Raw genomic sequence first — 20001 nt, forward strand, 5'->3', positions numbered from 1 at the left:
CCAACAACAAAGCATTAAAACATAGAATCATAATTTTACCAGATGTGACTAATCTGCCCTCAAAAATGTATTTTTGGGTGAAATTAGCTTTTATAACAGGATGATGGATAGTGCTGAGGCATTGGAAATCAAAACAGAAGATCCATTCTAGTGAATGGAGAGATTAACTGGCCAGGATAGCTTCTTTTGAACAGCTACAGAATCAATAATAACACTTAAGTATTCAGATAAATATGAGGTCCTTATCTGGAAATGATTGGAGAAGGTGAAGATGGTATCCGATGTGCAATTAATCTGCCCTCTATTTCTGATGAACGTCATGTATCATCATGAAATGTTATATTGTGACATTAAATACTATATATGTTAACCTCTAAACATCACTGAGAGAATTAGGAATGCTCTTTTATTATTATTTTATGTATTTATTAATTTTATTATTATTATTATTATTATTACATGTAAAAAAAATCTCTTTGTTGGTTTTGTATAACTTATATATAATTTATCAACTTGTAGTGAACAAAGAAATACTGGAAAATGCAATAAAAAGTTGAATGACAAAAAACATAGAATAACATATCCATTGTAGTTAAGATTACTATCTACTTGACACTGTTGATATCTTAATGAACAAAAACATCTTTCTGATAACATGTTTTAGGGTTATTTCTATTTTCTATATATTGATACACCAGCTCTTGTAAAATGATAACTAGAGTCCCTCGTCTCGAACAAGACAACAGAGAGATGCTCATCGTCCCTCTTTCATCAGAGTTCGTGAAGTATCTCACAGCAGCCTGGTTTGGCTGATGAAGGAAGGGGCAGACCATAGACTGTATAAGGAGCAGACATTAGTGGGACCCCGGCTGGCCTGTGCTGTAACAATGTGTGGTCACGAGGTCGGAGCAGAACAACAGATAACTATCGAAGAACAAACCTCTGTATTTTGTAGTACCGTGAACACCTACTGTCAGTTAATCCAGATTGAATTGTATCAGTTGAGACTTTCTTTTGGCTGTTAGTGTCTGTTCCCATCAGCGACCAACGACTGACAACTCTCCTAGCAGTGATGCTACAAGCTAACCCCACTCTCTACTCACCATTCACTTTAGAGTTACAAAGAGCGCGAGCCTCCTCCAGAGAGGCTCACACAGCTGTTTGACAGGACCGACAGTCTCCGGTCCTCCGCTTCTCTTCACCGGGTTGAAGGTCGTCTTCAACGGAACCGAAGGTACCGACTGACACCAGCTGACAGTCCCAATCTATGGTCCGAATACAGAGACAATACGCCGCGCGTCTCGTGCAGCTGTCAGGCAAACAAGCAGAGTCGTTGTGGCACGAGGCGGAGCAGTGGTGGATGACGTCACGTAGCGGGGGAATGTTTGGGAAAAGTCCTCGCGGCGGTGTGAGCCTCTGATGACCTCTAGCGACAAAATACATCATTACAAACACACAAACACTGCTGACAGTCAAATGTAGACCAGTAATGGGACCAGGTGTATTTTGTAATGTTTAATTAGGGCTCGAGCACCGGCAAGGTCAGCGAAGGCCCTCTTGTAACCCTAAGGATTATTACTATTCTCTATTTCTTCTGCCTCTTGTACCCCAAATTTGCTCCCCTCAACGTGGTCCAAAACTCACGAAACTTTGCCCAAAATTCAGCCTCAAGAGAAATTCTCATATTCTGTTGTTCGTTTCTCAAAATTCGCTCTACAGCGTCCCCTACACCCATGAAAATCAGATCCGTCACTGGGAAAGACCTACATGCATGACATTTTTTTGCATATCTATCATGTCAAGACTAAAAAAAAGTCTATTATTGTCATGGTCTTAACCCAACAGGAAGTGCACAAATTTAAGGTGAAGGCCCGATTTTGGTGATTTGCGGGTACGTATGTAGGGGAACCGTCAAACTATCACAACTCTTTCTATCATGATCTGTGATGAAATGGTTTGGTTGCCTCATTGTAGATGTTCCTTATTTTTTTTTTTTTAAATCCTTATTTACTGTTGTGCATTGCCCTTACACTGCTTGGCAGTACCTGCACCCAAATGGACTCGAGGCACTTTGTTACTCGTACTGATCTTGTTTCCTCTTATCTAGATCTTTGGTTGTGTTGTTCTTGCTAAATGACATTATAACATTGTAACGTTGTAACATGAACAATCCTTCAGAACGCAATTAAAGTCACAGCACCACCTACTGGTGACAGACAGTACTGCAATGTAAACTATGCTGATAACTGCACAAGTATCCTCACAGTTTCAACCTATAGGCCTCTGAAGTGCAGCACAGCATTGCCTGCTGCACATCAGGCGGTGTCGCACATCAAATGGTGGCACACATCAGGCGGTGCTTGTACGAAGGCCCGCACATATCTGCTTGCGGTTTTAATTAAAGGTGCAGTTGGTAGGAATGGGGTAAAAAACTATTCTTTTTTTTCTGCTGGGTTTGGAAAAAATGTCAGAATACCCATCGGTACTCATCAGCAATTGAAGTAATTTTCAGATTATGGCCAAATCTCTGTGTTTTTCAATGCCTCTGTATCAAGCAATGTTATTATTCCCCTATGTTCCCGTTATCACGAACCAATCAGAGCTACTCTTGGACCCTTTGTCCCAGTTGGTCGAGTGGCAGCCCCTACTAGGTTGTCCTGATTGGCTGGGAAGCCGGCACTACTTCCTCATAGAACAAGCACAAGAAGTCGGGGAAATCTGGTGAGGTAGTGTTGACATTCGAAATCTCTCTCCAAACTGATGTTTATATCAGGACTACCAACCATAGACTGTTTAAAGTATGGACGTAGTATCCGTGACGTCACTCATCTGTTTCTGAAGCAATGTTTTGAGGCCAATCGGCGGTTGCAGCCATGTTGCTTCTGTCGAGCGATTGTGACGTAAAGAGGCGGACTTTGAGCCTCCTAGCCAACAGCTACAGTGTTCCCGCCTGTCAATCAAGTCAGCTGTGCCTCTCATTGGAAAACTTGTATAATTAACCAGAGTAGGGAGGTTTAGGTAGTATAACAAAGTAGCCTAAGTTTTTATAAGAAGAAAAAACTATTGCCAATTTCAGCTATCATGTCACAGAATGACCAAGTTGTTACAGCAACAACAAACCCTTTACTTAAAGCTGCTGTTGATAGAAATGGTTTAAAAAACGTTGTTTTTTTCTGCTGGGTTTGGAGAAAAGGTCATAATGCCTATCGGTACTCATTGGTAAGTGAAGTAATTTGAGACTATTGCGAAATCTCACCTTTTGCCAGTGCCTTTGTATCAAGCAATGTTATTATTCCCCTCGTTCCCGTTATGATGAACCAATCATAGCTAATCTCCAATCCTCTGTCCTGATTGGTTAAGGGGCGGCCCCTACTACGTCCTGTGATGGCAATTTCTTGTTCAGGCTATGATGTCAGCGTGATAGATGAAATAAACTCATGGAGAGACAAATGATTGTCTTTTGTCAAGTTTTATTATCAGTACTTTTTGCAAAGAGGGAGAAAACAAGTGAACTTCACTCAGTGGAAGTCAGATGTCTTCTGCCCCCAGAAATGTGAGTTCAAACAGTATATAGAAAAGATTCAAAATAGGTGTGGTACATTGACAGGAAGCTTCTTCCAAAAAAGGTAACATCCTTTGGTCTAACAAAGATCATTTATGGGTAGAATACAGAATCTGTATCAAACAAAAGCCTTCTGTGTACGACCTTGGAGAACTGCACGTGCAACAGTTCCTATCAGTTTCTTACAGAAGCACAGAGAAACAGAAAGCAACAGTTTATTAATTTACCACCATAATACGTCATCACAAAAGAAGGAGTTATGGGAATACAGGAGATCTTACTTCTTATCAAGCTAAAAGCCTTCTGTGTAGACCTTGGAGAACTGTATCTGCAACAGTTTCTATCAGTCTTACAGAAGCACAGAGGAACACAAGGCACAACAGTTTATACAATAATTTTCCACCACAGTCCTCCGATTGGTTATGAGTCTGGCACTATCATGACTGCACACGCCGATCTGTGTTTGGGGGCTAAGAGGAAATCTGGTTGGGAGGGATAGTGTTGACATTTGAAGTCCCTCTCTCTCAACAGATGTTTACTCTGTGACTACCAACAGCACCTTTAACACATCAATATTCTTTTGAACTATTCAACCCTCTTTAGGCTGTCGATGCTGTAGTTTCTGCTGTATTGTTTGTTGTAAATTGGAGAACCTCAACAGAGCGCTTTATTTATTTATCCTAATGAATGTAGTGTGGGTACTGTTGCCTGGACTTCAAATTACCTCCTTATAACTACTAGCTTGGGCCATGTCAGGATTCTCATCGTCTTTGACCATTCTGCAACCTCCAATGCTGTAACCCTCACATCACCCTCCAGTGCCTCTCTGATTACTTTGGCCTCAATGGGACTGCTCTCTTCTAGTTCTATCTTTTTGTCCCCATCAGTCTCCAGTCATCTACCTCAAGGCTCAATACTTAGATCCCTATCTACCCCTATTTATTTTCATGCTCCTGCTCAGGCCTAAGTTTACAATGCTATGCAAAAAATATGCGCTCAGCACCATATCACCCATACCTTCATTCGCCTTTTGGGGCCTTATACCACAGTTCTGGGCCGTACACTAGGGGCATTCTTTATCGGCCAATCTATGCATATGTATCCATTCATTCTACTATCTTCGTTGGCCTTTTCAACATTTTTACAGTATAATTTTAGTAATACTATTTTTTTACTCAAACTATTCAGTTCAATAAAGTTCACTGAGCACAGTAACACACCCATTCCTGTCTAGTTACAGTAGTACCAGCATCCACTGTAGCCACCTGTAATTAGATTATAACAGTCATTACAACCACTCATTTCAGCAGGCTCTGGATTTGTATATAATCTGGGATTTGTTGTCTCAGTGCTGAGTGCTGTGGAAACCCAGAAACTTCCCTGCTATTGGGACAAACAGAGAGTGTATAAGTGTGGGAGAGAGCGATTATAGTTATGTAATCTAAATGTAATGTTTGCCATGACAGTCTGTAATAACTGATGTCCCTGCAGGATTAGAGTCTGCAAACTGGGAGACCATTTTCAGACAAACACTACGTTATTTTTAAAAATACCCGGTATTAAAAATCCAGTAGGTGTTCTGGACAAAATGTCATATTTACATAGGGACATCACGGTCAGACGCTGTGGAAGTGGCTTTAAGAGAGATAGTGCCGAGCCTGATTGTGACACTGAGCTTAAACAACTTTTACAGATTTACCTGTGGCATCAAAACAAATAAAACAGGAACAAACGTTCAGGATAAATATGATTTGTAGCTTCATTAGCCATCTACACACGATACCGTTATGTAAACACCTTACCTGAACTCTGTAACAAACACACTCCTGCACAGGTGTGGGGTAAGCCCTCCTCGTCACTTGCTCTTTATTAATACAGGATTACATTTATTCTCAATCCCAAACTCACACACACACACACACACACACTCCGCTCTTCACAAAGGTACAGTGCTTGTCTGCCAGGGACCGTCACAGGTAGCAGGCAGTCAGGTAGCTGGAGTTGGAGGAGTTTTGTCCTTCATGGAGGCCTGCTGTTCATCTGGCTGCTAACAGAGGCTTCACTCAGTAACAGGTGGATTTCTGTCAAAAAGAAGCTCTGAGATCACAGTTTCTTAAAGGTAAGACAGCCATCAAGCCTTGATGAGAGCATTCAGCACCATAAATAATGCTAGTCCTGCTATGAGAAGCTGGTTCGTACTAGTCATGAGATTGGGGTTTAATTTGTGTCCTATATGAGTCATATTTCACTCTGAAAGCCTTCACTGCAGTAGTTTAGAAGTTTTGCTCTGAGTATGGAAGCTCAAATTCTCTTACATTTTTAAGGTAAAAATGATTAAATCCTTAAATTAATATGATAAAATAAATCATCCTCAAATGGCAGAAGGTGTTCTCGTAGTGGTCAAATTGTCCTTACGATTTGTACAATATTTTGAAGACTAAACCTCTATCGTTGAGTGAGATTTTATAAATGCCACAGCCTCTCATACAGAAAATGTGTTTCATTTTCTTCTCTGAAGTATGACGTTACTCTCTAAACTAATGTCCGTCTTTTCCAGATGTTTCCTTGGTCTGCTGTCTTCTCTCTTGAGCCCAAAGTCCCGGGTCAGCGCAGCAGTGAAGAATTAGTTACCAATACTCTAATGTTGGAGTTGGGGGCCATGGTGAAACGCACTGAACGCATCCGTCTGGAGAGGGCCACTGAGGGCAGGCGTCGCCGTCGCAGCTCCTCCTCCACAGCGGATTACAGCTGGCTGGCTAACACCCCAACCCAACAGCCCTATCAGCTGACACCCAATGACCTGCTAGAACTGCAGGACCTCTGTTCCAAGATCCCTCCTGCACAGTGTGGCCCTGTGATTGTCAGGTGAGAGAGACTGCAGGTCAGACAAGGAGACGTGTGAAGGAGGCAGGGAGAGGTTTAACTATACAGTTGAAGCGTGAACCAGGAGCACAGATAGTGAATAAGAAACAGAACAGAGACCTGAAAGTTTCAATGAAATTATTACCAAGCTCCTATTACCAAATGATTTGGTCCAAATTCTTTCTTTATTAGACAACATATAATTTAACTTTAATTCGATCAGCACACACTGTATTTTTTTCTAACGAAGATATTGAGATTAGGAGTCTTCCAATGAGAGGCACAGCTGACTTGATTGACAGGCGGGAACACTGTAGCTGTTGGCTAGGAGGCTCAAAGCCTGCCTCTTTACGTCACAATCGCTTGACAGCAGCAATATGGCTGCCGCCGACGATTGGCCCCAAAACATTGCTTCAGAAACAGATGGGTGATGTCACGGATCCTACATCCATCTTAATACAGTCTATGGTTCTGACACTTTTGGGTAATTAATTATACCCCGGGTCAAGTTGACCCGGGAACAATATTGCTGTCCCTAAGAAACAAACATAACAGGAGGGTTAAAAGCAACCCAACAGAGTGGCAACATACATATCGTCTAAGTTTAATTCTGCAAGAACTTGAATAGAAGAAGCTGTAAAAAAGGAAATGTGCAACATTGAAGTGTTGTAAAGCTAGCAGCCTGTTGCTGCAGAGTCCAACTAGTTCATTTTAACATAAGTCCTGCCTCTGTCAAGGGAAATAAACAATCATACTATATAATTTTGGGGTGGTACCAGGCATTGCCAATTAAATATCAAGGTGTGGGAATTCGAACCCTGGAAACTTTACTTTTACATTTACACAGGTCTAGATTTGGAATTATTGTAACAGTAGACACAATGTTGATGACAGATGAAAAGTTTCAGGTAAAAATACCTGTTTATGTCAGTTCTCTTTTCCTCAGTCTTCTTTGAGAGTAAACTGGTTACCTATTGTGTTTGGATTGTTGGTCAGCCAAACACAACAAGAATAAACTTTTGCTTCCTAAAGATCCTTCGCAGAGCAGCAGTGCTAATTATAAGTTGTACTAGTTTCCAGTGTGCTCTTTGTAGCTATTCTACCTGGGGCACAGTTAATCAGTAATTGCTTTCACTGCAGGTTCAGGAGATTGGTGTCGCAGATGGAATCTGAGGTCCACGAGGTGCCTCGGCTGTTTCGTTCAGTTTTACGTGAGTGTGTGGATGAGGTGAACGGAAACGATGACCTGCAGATGCAGGACGACATTTATGAAAAGCAGCAACGCAGCAAGAGCCTTTCTTTCATTACTTTCCGCACCAAGTTCCGCACAGGGCAGTTCTTCAAGGGCAGCGGTATTCAAGGCTCCAGGGGGAACCTGCAGCAGGAGGTGGATTGGATAGATGATGAGGAGGATGGAGAAGGGGAAGAGGAAGCCATCAAGGCCAGGGCAAGGAGGGGACGGAGTAAGAGTATGCCAGAGATCAGTCCTGTGGAGCAGAGTGCCCAGGGGTGAGAGACACAAGGGCAAAGGAGTGAGGGGGACAACACAGAGGGGATAGAATAAGGATGGAGTGAGTGGAAGGAGGGCAGGTAGTAAAACATCAATCAAAATGGGAAAGAACAACATTTTAAAAATAATTATTTGGATATTCTCTTTTTATGGTGAGAAGAAAACTCTAGAGAGCTGGCTTGGAGTGATTTCTTGACTCTCTAGAAACCCATTATATAGTTTATGAACCGAGTCGTTAGTCAGCCATGCTAGCACCATTGTTTTGGTTTAAGATGCATTGAAACCCATTCGATGTGCTGATGAGTTATCAGACAAGTCATAAAAATAGAAGCTCTTGGAGGCATGAATATCTGAACACTTGATGATTCCATCTAGTAGGTTTTCAAACCTTTTGTTCTGAAGGAAAGTGGTGGACCACCAAACCAACCAACCAGCTTCACTCTCCATTCAGCTGGTCTGCTTGCTAAAATACTCTACAAGGACTTTCTGTAGAACAGTTCCTGATGACATCTTATAAATTGTCCCTTTAAAAGGCACGTTGTATGACAGACGAGACAACTGTGCTTTGCATAAGATGGGGAGGTTAAGCTAAATCTGTGTATATAAAAGCTTAGACTTCAGATCATATAGCTTTAATCTACCCAATAAGTAAATCACATGAACTCCTATTTTCTACAGGGAAAATGATGAGCAGAGAGGAACATGTAAAATCTTCCATTTGTTGGCACAAAGTTGTCTTTGTTTTGATTGTATTAGTATTAAGTTGTGGTTGTGAACCAGCTGAGATGTAATGTATGCTTGTATTGTGGCCAACTGATGTCTGTTAAGTGTATATTTCTCAAGCATAATGTCCGGTGAAGCTTTTCTACAAAAATTGATCTTTATCAGTTAATTTGGCTTAAATCTGAAATAAATGAATATCATCTTTGTACTGTGTCTGTCCACTTCATCACAGCATCAGCTTAGCACTTCACTGTTGACTAGACTTAGCCCTCAGCCAAGCACGGCTAATTATATCACTGCCGACTAATCCTCTTATCCCAGACAATCTCAACCTTGAATTCCAGTAGCCCATCGATATTTTATTAATATGCACTTTCTTATCAATACATCATTTTCACTATTTGCACTTTATACAATTAAGTCAAGGCATTTGGCTAAAAAAAAAAAACAGATGCAGGAAAAGATAGGAAAAGAAGTATTTCTCCTTAAAAAACTGTAGTCATTTAAATAACATCCAGTAAATTGGACAGAAGAAGATGTGGTTAATAACTACAACAGTGACAAACAACCAGACACTTCCAGGGAATCTGGCTGACTGAGTCACTCAACCAGCCCAACCCCTTCATCAGCTCTGATGTCAAACCTGGAGCCTGTTCAGATACTTGACTCATAAGTTGTGGCCAAACTAAGTTATATTTTAACCGTTCAACCCAACAGTTTCATTTACAATAGTGTGGTTAAGTAGGTTATCATCGACCTCTCTTACAGATAAAGCCTGGATTATTTCAGCAAACCTCCCTTCAGCTGGCTGCTGCAGCCTTTTGGTAATGCTGGACCCAAACCAGTGTTTATTCATTGAGTCATCGTTTGATAAAAGTACCCATTTGGCAAAAAAAAAACTTTGAAAGCAGAACAGAACATGTCTGAATAAAAAATATTTCACATCATTACTAAATGGTGTTACAGGAGAACTGTTGAAACAGGTGACAGTCATGCTCTTCAGTTAAAAGCAAGAAAACAAAGGAGAAAAATTACCTCATAATAAACTCCAGGTCTGTCGTTTGGCTTTGAAATAATATTTATAATAATGAATGACCTGTGGTAAAGGGGGTGAACAAGAAAAAATAAACCAAAACTAAAAAGACAGTTTGCAGAATCAAACCATAAAATTAGCCATTTTGATTAAATGTTTATGAATATTAGGTCAAGGTACAATACAGAGCAGTTTTTTTGCTCTCTATACAAAGTGGGGACTTAAGATAATTTATTCTTTCATTGAACAGAGTTCGACATCTTCATTCTTCTCTGAATAGTCGAGTTAATATTTAGAGTCTGTGGCTCAGGACCAACCCAAGAGTCTGTATTAATCAGAAAGTCTCCCAAGCCTTAATCAAACCATCACGTTGTCAGAGAAGCCTCCTTCAAATATTTTCACACATGTTGGCTGGACATGTCTTCGTAATCCAGTTTCAGCATAAATTCCCTTTGCTGTGTGCTTTTTCCCTCCACTCAGCTGCTCCTCTTTACGTTAAGCGAAGAAAACCACAAAGACAATGAAGAAGACGACCAGGACGAGAAATATCTTGATCATCAACCAACGATTGGATGAGACTGACTGGAAGTATTTGAGGATCTCAGTGTGGGCAGCCTCTACGTTCAGCTGGGTGTCCTCGACGTTGGCATCAATCCTGTGAGAATAAGAAGCATGAGGATCACTGACATGATGTAAAATGGGTGATAATGCTACCTAAAGTCAATTTTCTCTTGAGTTATCTTAATTTCTGAAAGTAATAAAGAGGATTAATACCACTCACATGAATGTACTTGGATATATGGTATATGGTATGAAGCTGAAGCCAGTTAGCTTAGCATAAAGCTGGAAACTTCAAGAAGCAACTAGGCTGTATGCACCAGAAGCTAACAAAACTTGCCAGCTAGCATCCCTAAAGCTGACTGTTCAGCACAGTACACATAGTGTGTTTAATCTGTACAACGCACAGAGGATAAAAGGTAAGACGTTTGAGGTTTTAAGGGGTTTTGTCAGAGCTACTACTTTCTAGAGTCAGGGGCCCAATCTCAATGTCCTCCCTAAACTCTGAGCCCTTCTTGACTTAATTGACGTCAGCTGGAAAGTGCTTGAGGGCAGGAGGCTGTAAGAGCTCAAAGCAGATGAACTGGAATGGGACAGCACTTTGAGACTTTGCATGTGACTTGCATGACGTCATGAAGCTCACCTTAGCTCACAATTTTTACTTTCCTCAAATTCAAGGCGCTTAAGGGATGACTGACTGCCATGTGATCCAGGCTCTTACGATACAGACTGCTTAACCACACAATTTATAATGTATGAATAGGCTATATAATGATTTTAAATAAATTATACTGTATACCCATCTGTGTGAAGATAAATAGATTAAGGCTGTTTTCTATATTTATACTCACAGGCAAACTTTTTTATCTGTAAATTTCATTGAAACTTTCATGCTTCTTTTTTACTGTAGTGCTTTTTTAAATTTAATGTTACAGCAATTGTTTACCTTTCCATGCTCGCGGGCTTCCCCTGGGAATCCCGTGTTTCACATCACAATGCTAGGAGCTCTGGGTAATTCCCTTACGCTAAGTATGCAAAAATGCCCACTTACAGAAAGGGGGCATAAAGGGCTCAAAAAGTCTGAGAGATCCCTCACAAGCTTTATGATTTGACAGTGGCACAGCCTTAAGCCCTCACAGACTTAGCAGGAACGTGCCTCAAATTCAGTGAGTGCTTGAGGGTTGACATTGAGATTGGGCCAGTTTGGTAACATCAAGGTCCTAAAAAGACTGGGGAGTCACTGCTTCTGCTCCTTTTAGCACAAAATCACCAATAACCCCCCCTTCTTTTGTTCAAGATTGAGGTTTATGCACAAATACAAAACACATTACTTGGAGGGCTGACAAGGTGTAGGGATGAAGGGTGTTTTAACAGGTGGGCTGCTTCTCTTTGTTCTTAAATCTGTGCTAGTTTAAGAAAGTCCAGCTTAAGCTGTGTGTTTTTTCATTTACATTACATTCCATTCTCCAAAGTGAACTGGTCTCTCTTTTTCTCCTTATTTCTTCCATTTTTAGCTCCCTCTTACCTCTGGATGGTCTCCTCCTGCTCTTTGACCATGTGTGCCAGCTGCTGGAATATAGAGCCCAGTTCAACTATGGTGCTCTCAATGTTCTGCATGGTGTCTGCACGGCTCTGGATGTACGAATCCTGTGAAGACACAACCAGGATATCAACAATTGAAACATCAGAGCACATAAATTACCTACTGAATCACTTTTTTTTTTTACATATAAGAAGAAACATTTTTACACTGTACATCAACAGTCTACCTGCTCATCAATAAGCTGGAGTTGCATGGGATTGGTCTGAGAGTCCATGTTGATGGCTACTTCCCCCATACTCTTGGATTCATCCTGCATCAGCACTGAGCTCTCTGAGGGGACACAACAAGCAAAAGACAAACACACACGCATGTTCAACAAGAGGAACAAGAGGGTAAAAGCAAATATTCCAGCGGGTACATACAGTAGCTAGTGATACCCGCTGGGAGATTCAAACGTTCCAGGGAAATACCTTTTAAATTTGAGGTTGTATAGCCCTGGTAGTCATAGCGCTGCTCGCGAGCTGCATGCGGCTCCTGGGCCCCTTTTTTGCGGCTCCCTAAAATATTTTTTAATTTTTGCATTATAGATGACCAAATACAGTTATAATCATTCACAAGGATTTCGAGCAGTTCACTATGACAACAGCTATTTGAGAAGTACACTGCCAGTCCAAATGTTTATGTTCATCCATGGCTATTATGGCTTAATGTGCATTTGAAAAACTTAAAAAGAGGAGACTGAAACTAGAAGATAAGAACAAAATAGCCAATTTTTCTTCTTTGTAATATCTGTTATGAAAAATGTGTTCCCATCAAAGATGGAAGCCTTTGCATCTAACATCCAGTCCTAGTAAACACTTTGATCATGAATGTATGACTCAGTCAAAGGTAAATACCCCAGAAAGGTTAGCATGTTACGCCTGGACAGTTAAAATGCATGTTCTCTAATGTTAAAGAGTAATTAGTTTCCAATAACACAATTGTACTAATCTTCAATAATATAGCATTTACATGTATTATTTAAATTTACCTACATTTTATAAGTATATATATTTCTTACAGGATATCAACTGATTATTCATATCATATATGTATTGTGTTTTAGTTGTAATGATTATAAACATTTTACTGGCAGTGTAAATGTATGCACAGAAAGCCTCTTAAGCTGCGTTTCCACCAAGCGGTTCAGTTCAGTGTGGAAAAGTACACAATTGTTGGCGTTTCCACTATCAAAAGTTCAGAATGGCACCAAATTAACTGATCCATACCGTCCTACCTTTTTGGCAACCTTCTGTTGAGGTACCAAGCGTAACGATCAGACCCTAAATACACTGCAATCCATTAATCGATTGAGAACAAGGGGGAGGAGAGTTCGTACTGGATTATATCTCTCCTAACCCAATGTTATTTGATCAGTAAAATTATGAACCATAATAAGTTATGACTGTTTTATGCATGTTTCTATTTATGTCAGGGTATGTTTTCAGGTGTTATACTGGTGCCCAGGTTGGTCTTGTCAGGAGAGAATCATGTTTGCTTAAAACAGACACCACCTGAGCAGAGGGGAACAGAGACGGATGCAAAGGGAGAGGGAGATTGTACCAAACGGAATATTCCTAGTAACCTGATGAATAATTAACATGGCTTCCCTGCAGCCAACATATGTCATGATTTTTTTTTCTAACTAAATTCACTGTAGGCTTAAATAAAGTGCTATGCATGTTATTTCTTTCACCAAATAACTGTCCTGGGCACAACTTCAGAATACAAGCATTGTAGAAAACAAGGAGAGTCTCTCTGCAGATAAAACAGATCAGGATTGTGCTTTTAAAAGCAATCTGGAAATCCTTTCATGCTATATTATAAAGCCAATACAGACTGCAATGTATCATTGTTCTGTGTTTTTTTGGCCAAAATGCTTGAGCAGCTCGTAGAAAAGAATGGCCTTCTCTAGATTCTCTAGATTTTTGGGTCAGGATGACACACCCTGCTTACAACTAGGGTTGCAAAATTCTGGGAATTTTCAAAGTTGGAAACTTTCCATGGGAATTTATGGGAATAAACCAGGAATTTACTAAATTGAAGGTTGGATCTTAATAGGGAACTGAAATATAGTTGGGGAAAAAATATATTTAAGCATAATCCTGACTAAAACAACCAGATTTCATGCAAGTACAGTTAAATATCTATGCTATTCCTCAATCACATGCACATAGCACACTGCTTACTGCAGGGCTACTAAGACCACGCCCCCTACATGCACTTTTTATTTGCACGTTGAATGGGACTTTTTTGGAGGGAAAGCGGCTCTTTTCATTTAACATTTTGAATGGGACTTTGTTGGGATTGCAATTTTTGAATGGGTTGGGTCGGAGGGATGAATAATATTTAACTAAACATTTATGTTTTTTTTCTTCAATGAGAGAATTGATAGTTCAATAAAATATTTAACACTTGATAAATTTCTACTTACAAATACATCTGTTTTAATTGTATTATCTTGGATGAATGTCTGCTTATAACAATACAAATATTTATGCTTGGGTATGATACCTTTCCATTAAATTACCCTCAATCCCAGTTAATTCCTATAAATTCCCATAATTTCCAATTTGGAATATTTCCAAAATTCCCCAGCTTAACTTCCCATGGAATTTACCAGAAACTTTCCACCCCTTTGCAACCCTGCTTACAACAGCAGAGTAATCGGTTTGATCTTAACACACACACCAAAATGAAAATGAAACTATTCCAAAGCTGTGACAACACACTTTCTGAGTGACACATCCAAGGGTACAGATCACTTTTGAAACGAAAGCAACATCAGGGCTTAAAGTACCACACAATACTAAACCAAACCGGACCATTTGGTAGAAACGCACCATAAGCTCCCCCTGCTAATATAAGAGGGTCTCTGGTAAGCAGCCTGTTCAGGAAAAAATTGTCTCGGTCTTGTTTCCCAAGATATTTAATTGAGCCAAACAATTACAGAAGTGCTACAAAGCAAGACCAAAGAAACATCTGAAGGTGTGTTCACTCTATAATGCTTTCTGGAAACAGCCACAGCAACTTTCATGTTAGATGAATAGATAAAAAACAGGAAAGTTTCAGGTGATACTTTTTAAAACTGTGGAATGTTTGAATTTTGAGAAGTATGCACATGATCAGGATTAAATCTTAAAGGTTAGAGTTTATTCTGCATGTTTGTCAATTAATCAACCTAATTTGAGCAACACTGCACATGAAACCAATTTAGGGTTGAAGGTTGATCGCAGCATTGAGTTCAATGCGGCTTGCTGATATTTAAAAAGTTCAAACTATGTGAAGGATTCAAGTTGGTAGAATATGTCCAGGGTAAAACTTTTCCCACTAACAGTATCCATAGAGTGAACACACCTGTATGTAGCAAAAACAGCATGCTATGTTTACCTGCTGGTGCCTTTACTTTAAAATGAGACCCTTGTGAAAATCACAGTGAGTGAGCACGAGCGCGACGCAGAGGTGTGAGTAAACTTACTGAAGTTGTTGGCCATCAGAGGAGAAGACGAGACGGGAGGCTGGGAGAACTGCTCTCTCCTGCTGCGCTGCTGCTTCAGGTTCTGCAGACAAAATAACAGAAATGATGAAGGGCTGTGACACCTGAGCAGGTACTTTCTTCCATCAAAGATAGATTAGACCAAAACACCACTCACCTCTGTTCTGACTTCTAAGACTGATTTGAAGTCATTGGACATCGAAGCCAGTTTAGACTGAAGACAATAGTAAACACAACAAAGTGTAAAGTGTAATTAAGCAACACGCATTTGAGTGAAAAACTGTATAAACATTCTCTAATGCCAAAATAATGATACCAAACATGTTCTCTTTCCCACTTTACACAGATTGAAAGGCTCAAGAAACAATTGCTGGTCAAACACTAACATTGAAAAACTTTTTGCCTACATTTTCTAAAAACCTGGACGTTAAAATAAGGATTATCATTTATCTCTTAGTTGTGCACTCAATATGTACAACACGATATGAACCAGACAGTACTGAATATACCTGTAATGACACTACTATAGTGTTAGAGTGGCTCTGGATATGTCGTCCACCTGGAGCGCCACGGGACCTGACTAAGTCCTGCAGCTGTGCAATTTGTTTGTTTAGACTGTTGATGTCCTAAAGATACAAACACAGGAGAGAAAATAATTAGACATTTATTTTAAAGCTTACTTGAAATAATTCAAATTTATTCTAATGAAATGTTAAAAGAGAGTTGACGTACTTGTTTAATAATATAAGTTAGCTCCTCAATCTCCACTGCCTTGTCGTCAAACAAGGATTTTCTTTTTGCCACTAAAACAACAAAACAGAAGGTAAATCAGAACTTTAGATACTTTGACACACCAGATTATAAGAACAGTATAAATTATGTTATTTGATTAAAGTTATACTTACAAATAGTGAGCTTTTCCAGTTTGGCAAATGTATTGCTCAGGTCCTTTCCAATTCTCCTACAAGAAAACAGAAAATAATTTAGCACCCTTTGTCCTGCACAAACTTAAGAAGGGGTACTTGTACATTCGGGTAACACTTATTTTCATTCTTAGCAAGAAAAATTAACATTTTTATCTCCATGTTGTGTCTTCGTATGTGTACACTTTGTGCCATGCAAGCAAAATGATCAGTCAACAGTCTCTTATCTAACATTTTAAGTGTTCTTCGCTTAATACAGAACTGGTGGAACAGGTATAACTGCCTGAATTCAAATAGTTCAACAATGAAAATCAACTCAACAACCACATTCAGAAAATGTTTATATGACTTTGAGGATCTTACTTGGCCATAACTGTGAAGTCACTGCGCTGCCTGAGGGCGCTAAGAGCGGGTTTGCTGGGCTGCACTCCATTCTGGTAAGGGAGACAAAAAGTAGAAAGGGCATTAGATGAAAGGTTCATGTAAAAATAACAGGCTGAGGGGTTTCTGAAAAAATATGACAACACAACATTAAAAACATTCCTTCCATTCCAATAAAATCAATAATCTATTGACATAGGCTTTGGGACTGATGGTCAAACTAAGTAATATCATCCCTGCGAGGATCAGTAACTTGTGATCATAATCAATATGATGTAGGATTACTATGACTTATATTTCAGCAAAACTGATCCAAATATGTTTTCAGTGAATAATTCTAATGTCAAATATGTTTTTCAACAACATGATCGTAGGCAAAATTGTCATTCACGCAGCTTCCTCAAGCTGTCTTATCAGGTGTTTGTTTTCCATCAGCCCCCTCATATCTACTGACGCCAGCGTCTCTGTGATAACAAATATTGGCCAAAACACATGCATATATGGTTGACAGCCTTTTACCATTGTTTTTGATTATGGGTATTACTTTTCATTACCAACTGGCTTTTTAAGATAAAGGGATATCTTAACAGAGCTTAAGGAAATCACCACTATCAAATATTTGAGCCTAATTTGACCAAACAGAGTGTGTGACACGCACACACTCACTTTGCCAGACAAATAAGCTGTTTTTAAATTGCACTGCATTTAATCTTTTTGCACTGTTTTAAACCATATTTTATTGTCTTTATTAGCCTACTTCTTTAACTTTAGCTTATCTTTTCTATCTAGGTATTTTTTTATCCATTCTCTTCGTCTTGTGTGTATTTCCTATGTTTATCTGTTGTTGTCGTTGTTCTAGGGTCTGAGAGAGAATGGCAATATCAAATTCTCTGTATGACTGGTGCATACTGCAGTTTTTGACAATAAAGAAGACTTTGAAAATTAAAGCAAGGAAAACAAGTATAATGTTTCTTTTTTTGTTGTTGTTCTTGTCTTGAGAAATATCTGCAGTAATAGGATGACTATTAATAACTAGACAAAGAGGAACGAAAGAACAGGAAACCAAAAGTAGAAAAATGAAAGTCCATCGTGGTTATTAAACATTATCATCAAAAAGAGGTAAAATAAATACTATTAAATTGAAGATAAATATTAGACATACAGGATTTTTTCTGTTAATATAATGACAGGTGCTCTGTGTCAACATACCGGTCTGCCCTGGAGAGATTTACAGGCTGACTGGAACTCGAGTGTCCGGTCACGGCACGTCATCTTGCCGCTGGTGGGAGGTCAACAGACTGATGACCACCTGGGACAGTTGGGTCCTTCTCTTCTGGACTGTGTGATGGAGTAATATGACGACCTCAAGGAGTGGTGACCGACTCACATCCAAGGTGGGGTATCCTTAATGGGCAGATGTACACACATGTCTGCAGCAAAAGGAATAAGACGTGGCAAACCAAACTTTAGGTCCCTCTGTTGACAGCTTGATCCATAAGAGATGAAAAACACAGTGTAATCATGTCGGCTCAGTTAAGCGTTTAAACCAGTTGACACTACGGTGGCCTTGAAGGACAACTCACATTTAGAAAAAAAGATGAAACACTTTTACAAAGTTGGAGAAATTTACATTTTGGAAAACAAAATTACAAAATCAAAACACTTTTACAAAGGCCAAAACAAATTAACAAGATCAAAAAACACTTTTACAAGCGGTGATACAAATTTACAAACAGCAGAACACTTTGACCATTCCTGAAGCAAATTAACATTTCATTTTTACAGAAAGGAAATGTACCAAACACCAGAAGTGATCCAGGATTGATCGAGTGAGGGGTCATTTAGTTTGTTTGGATGGAGAGAAACCAAACCGAGCTCCATTTGGTACTGGTACTCCGTTTGGTACCAGATCATTTCTGGTGTTTGGTACATTCCCTTTCTGTTAAAAAATGAATGTAAATTTGTTTCAGGAATGGTAAAAGTGTTCTGTTGTTTTTAAAATTGCCTCACCGCTTGTAAATTGTGTTTTTATTACTTTGTAAATTAGTTTTCTTAAATTAAAATTAGTTTTGACCTTGGTAAAAGTGTTTTGCTAAAGTAATTTTGTTTCATAAAATGTAAAAATGTTTTCTTAAATATTAATTTGTTTTGTCTTTCAGGGCCACCGTACAATACCGTTAGCTAACAGCATCGTTTGCTAAACTAAACAACACGACTCAAGGCTGATTCAACCACTTACCGTTTCACCTAACGAATAAATAACAAAATAAACTCCTTATGCGTAATGTGAAGCTGAACTAAGTGATAATATGAGCTCTAAATCTGGACCATCTCTGTGTTTACAGGCCGCCCATCACGACAAACAGCTGATCAGGGCCCGACCGGCGGCTAACCACAGGCTAACATCGAGCTAATCTGGCTTTTTTCAAAACCGTGTATCTTTCTTTACCTTGATCAGATTCGATATAAACCAAACGCGTAGTATTAAGTCCAGCTTAAAACACCAAAATCGATCAGTTCCAACTCACTTCAGTCGATATCACATCATTTGGAGAGCCGTCGATGTTTCTGGTGAAAACTCATCAACCCAGGAGTTAAAGTTCCGATCCGGGTCATTTCCGGCATTGACGTCACTTGCCACGTCTACTTTAGTGTGGCTGGAAAATCCCTGCAGGCACAGCATGCCACCACCAGGGGGCGCCCCACATCATGTTTATAATACACTCTAACATGATATATCATTCAAAAATTAGTTTAATTTTCTTTCTAAACTTTTCTTTCCACTATTACTTATTTTATTAATTTTACTGTATTGATTTCATTTTATTTGTAAGTATTTTATTTATAATCCTGCCTTTTATAATTTTACCATTGCTGTTGTTTTCTGTCTGTTATTCTGTGAAGCCCTTTGGGCTGCATGTTTTTATGTATGAAAGGTGCTATATAAATAAAGTTGAGTTGAGTTGACTTAATTAACATCATTTTTTTTCAATATTATATTCATTGTTTTCATTTTTGAGTGCAAAACACTCACAGGAAACTTCCCTTTAACCCCCCTACCACTACACCTCTTCCCTTACAGTAAGACAGAGTATACATGAATAAAGTACAAAAATCGAGCATATGAAGAGAGGAGAAAAAAAAAACATATGTCAAAAAGAGATAATGCACAATACAACTGCAAATTCCACATGTGTGTCTTTTAAAAATAAAGCATAACATTTTGTTGAGGGATAATCAGCCCGTAAACGGCATGATTTAGTTAAAAAGAAGACATGATGAAATAAAAAATAATAATAGCAAGTAAGAAAAGTCTTGACACACAATAAGCCCATAACCACTACAACATAACAAGCATAACACAATGAAGG

General features: G+C 39.2%; 3 protein-coding genes across 7 annotated transcripts in view; 1 reads left to right on the forward strand and 2 right to left on the reverse strand.

The window, feature by feature from the left end:
* The window catches only part of si:dkeyp-115e12.6 (centromere protein F), a 28837-nt gene extending 27406 nt beyond the window's left edge, over positions 1-1431 (reverse strand). The window contains exon 1 of the mRNA XM_034690366.1: positions 1104-1431. The gene's annotated coding sequence lies outside the window, so the exon portion shown is untranslated. The remainder of the gene's footprint in view (positions 1-1103) is intronic.
* zgc:162144 (RD3 domain-containing protein) lies at positions 1297-8862 on the forward strand. 2 transcript variants are annotated; one of them, XM_034690372.1, is made up of 3 exons: positions 1297-1891; positions 6120-6427; positions 7565-8862. In XM_034690372.1, the coding sequence occupies exons 2-3, from the start codon at positions 6120-6122 to the stop codon at positions 7935-7937; spliced, it is 681 nt and encodes a 226-aa protein (XP_034546263.1). In that variant the 5' UTR covers positions 1297-1891; the 3' UTR covers positions 7938-8862. The 2 variants fall into 2 exon arrangements, with proteins under 2 accessions (XP_034546263.1, XP_034546262.1); XM_034690371.1 differs by lacking the exon at positions 1297-1891 and adding an exon at positions 4929-5681.
* A 133-nt stretch (positions 8863-8995) lies between these two features.
* On the reverse strand, positions 8996-19256 carry stx5a (syntaxin 5A). 4 transcript variants are annotated; one of them, XM_034690368.1, is made up of 12 exons: positions 19159-19256; positions 17840-18060; positions 16613-16683; positions 16232-16287; positions 16059-16129; positions 15836-15952; positions 15484-15540; positions 15309-15390; positions 12262-12348; positions 12018-12121; positions 11774-11895; positions 8996-10345 (listed from the first exon to the last, which is right to left on the reverse strand). In XM_034690368.1, the coding sequence occupies exons 2-12, from the start codon at positions 17900-17902 to the stop codon at positions 10186-10188; spliced, it is 990 nt and encodes a 329-aa protein (XP_034546259.1). In that variant the 5' UTR covers positions 17903-18060; positions 19159-19256; the 3' UTR covers positions 8996-10185. The 4 variants fall into 4 exon arrangements, with proteins under 4 accessions (XP_034546259.1, XP_034546260.1, XP_034546261.1 ...); XM_034690367.1 differs by having other exon boundaries at positions 10186-10345; positions 19080-19225; XM_034690369.1 differs by lacking the exon at positions 12262-12348 and having other exon boundaries at positions 9004-10345; positions 19080-19244.
* Between the last annotated feature and the right edge of the window lie 745 nt (positions 19257-20001).

The sequence above is a fragment of the Notolabrus celidotus genome, chromosome 8 (assembly GCF_009762535.1).
Source record: "Notolabrus celidotus isolate fNotCel1 chromosome 8, fNotCel1.pri, whole genome shotgun sequence".
NCBI classification, from domain to species: Eukaryota; Metazoa; Chordata; class Actinopteri; order Labriformes; family Labridae; genus Notolabrus; species Notolabrus celidotus.

Coding starts and splice junctions, on each gene's coding strand:
- zgc:162144 (XM_034690372.1), top strand. CDS start 6,120: ATGTTTCCTTGGTCTGCTGTCTTCTCTCTTGAGCCCAAAGTCCCGGGT. Junction 6,428..7,564: donor TGTGGCCCTGTGATTGTCAG/GTGAGAGAGACT, acceptor CTTTCACTGCAG/GTTCAGGAGATTGGTGTCGC.
- stx5a (XM_034690368.1), bottom strand. CDS start 17,902: ATGACGTGCCGTGACCGGACACTCGAGTTCCAGTCAGCCTGTAAATCT. Junction 16,684..17,839: donor AATCTCTCCAGGGCAGACCG/GTATGTTGACAC, acceptor CTCCCTTACCAG/AATGGAGTGCAGCCCAGCAA. Junction 16,288..16,612: donor GACTTCACAGTTATGGCCAA/GTAAGATCCTCA, acceptor GTTTTCTTGTAG/GAGAATTGGAAAGGACCTGA.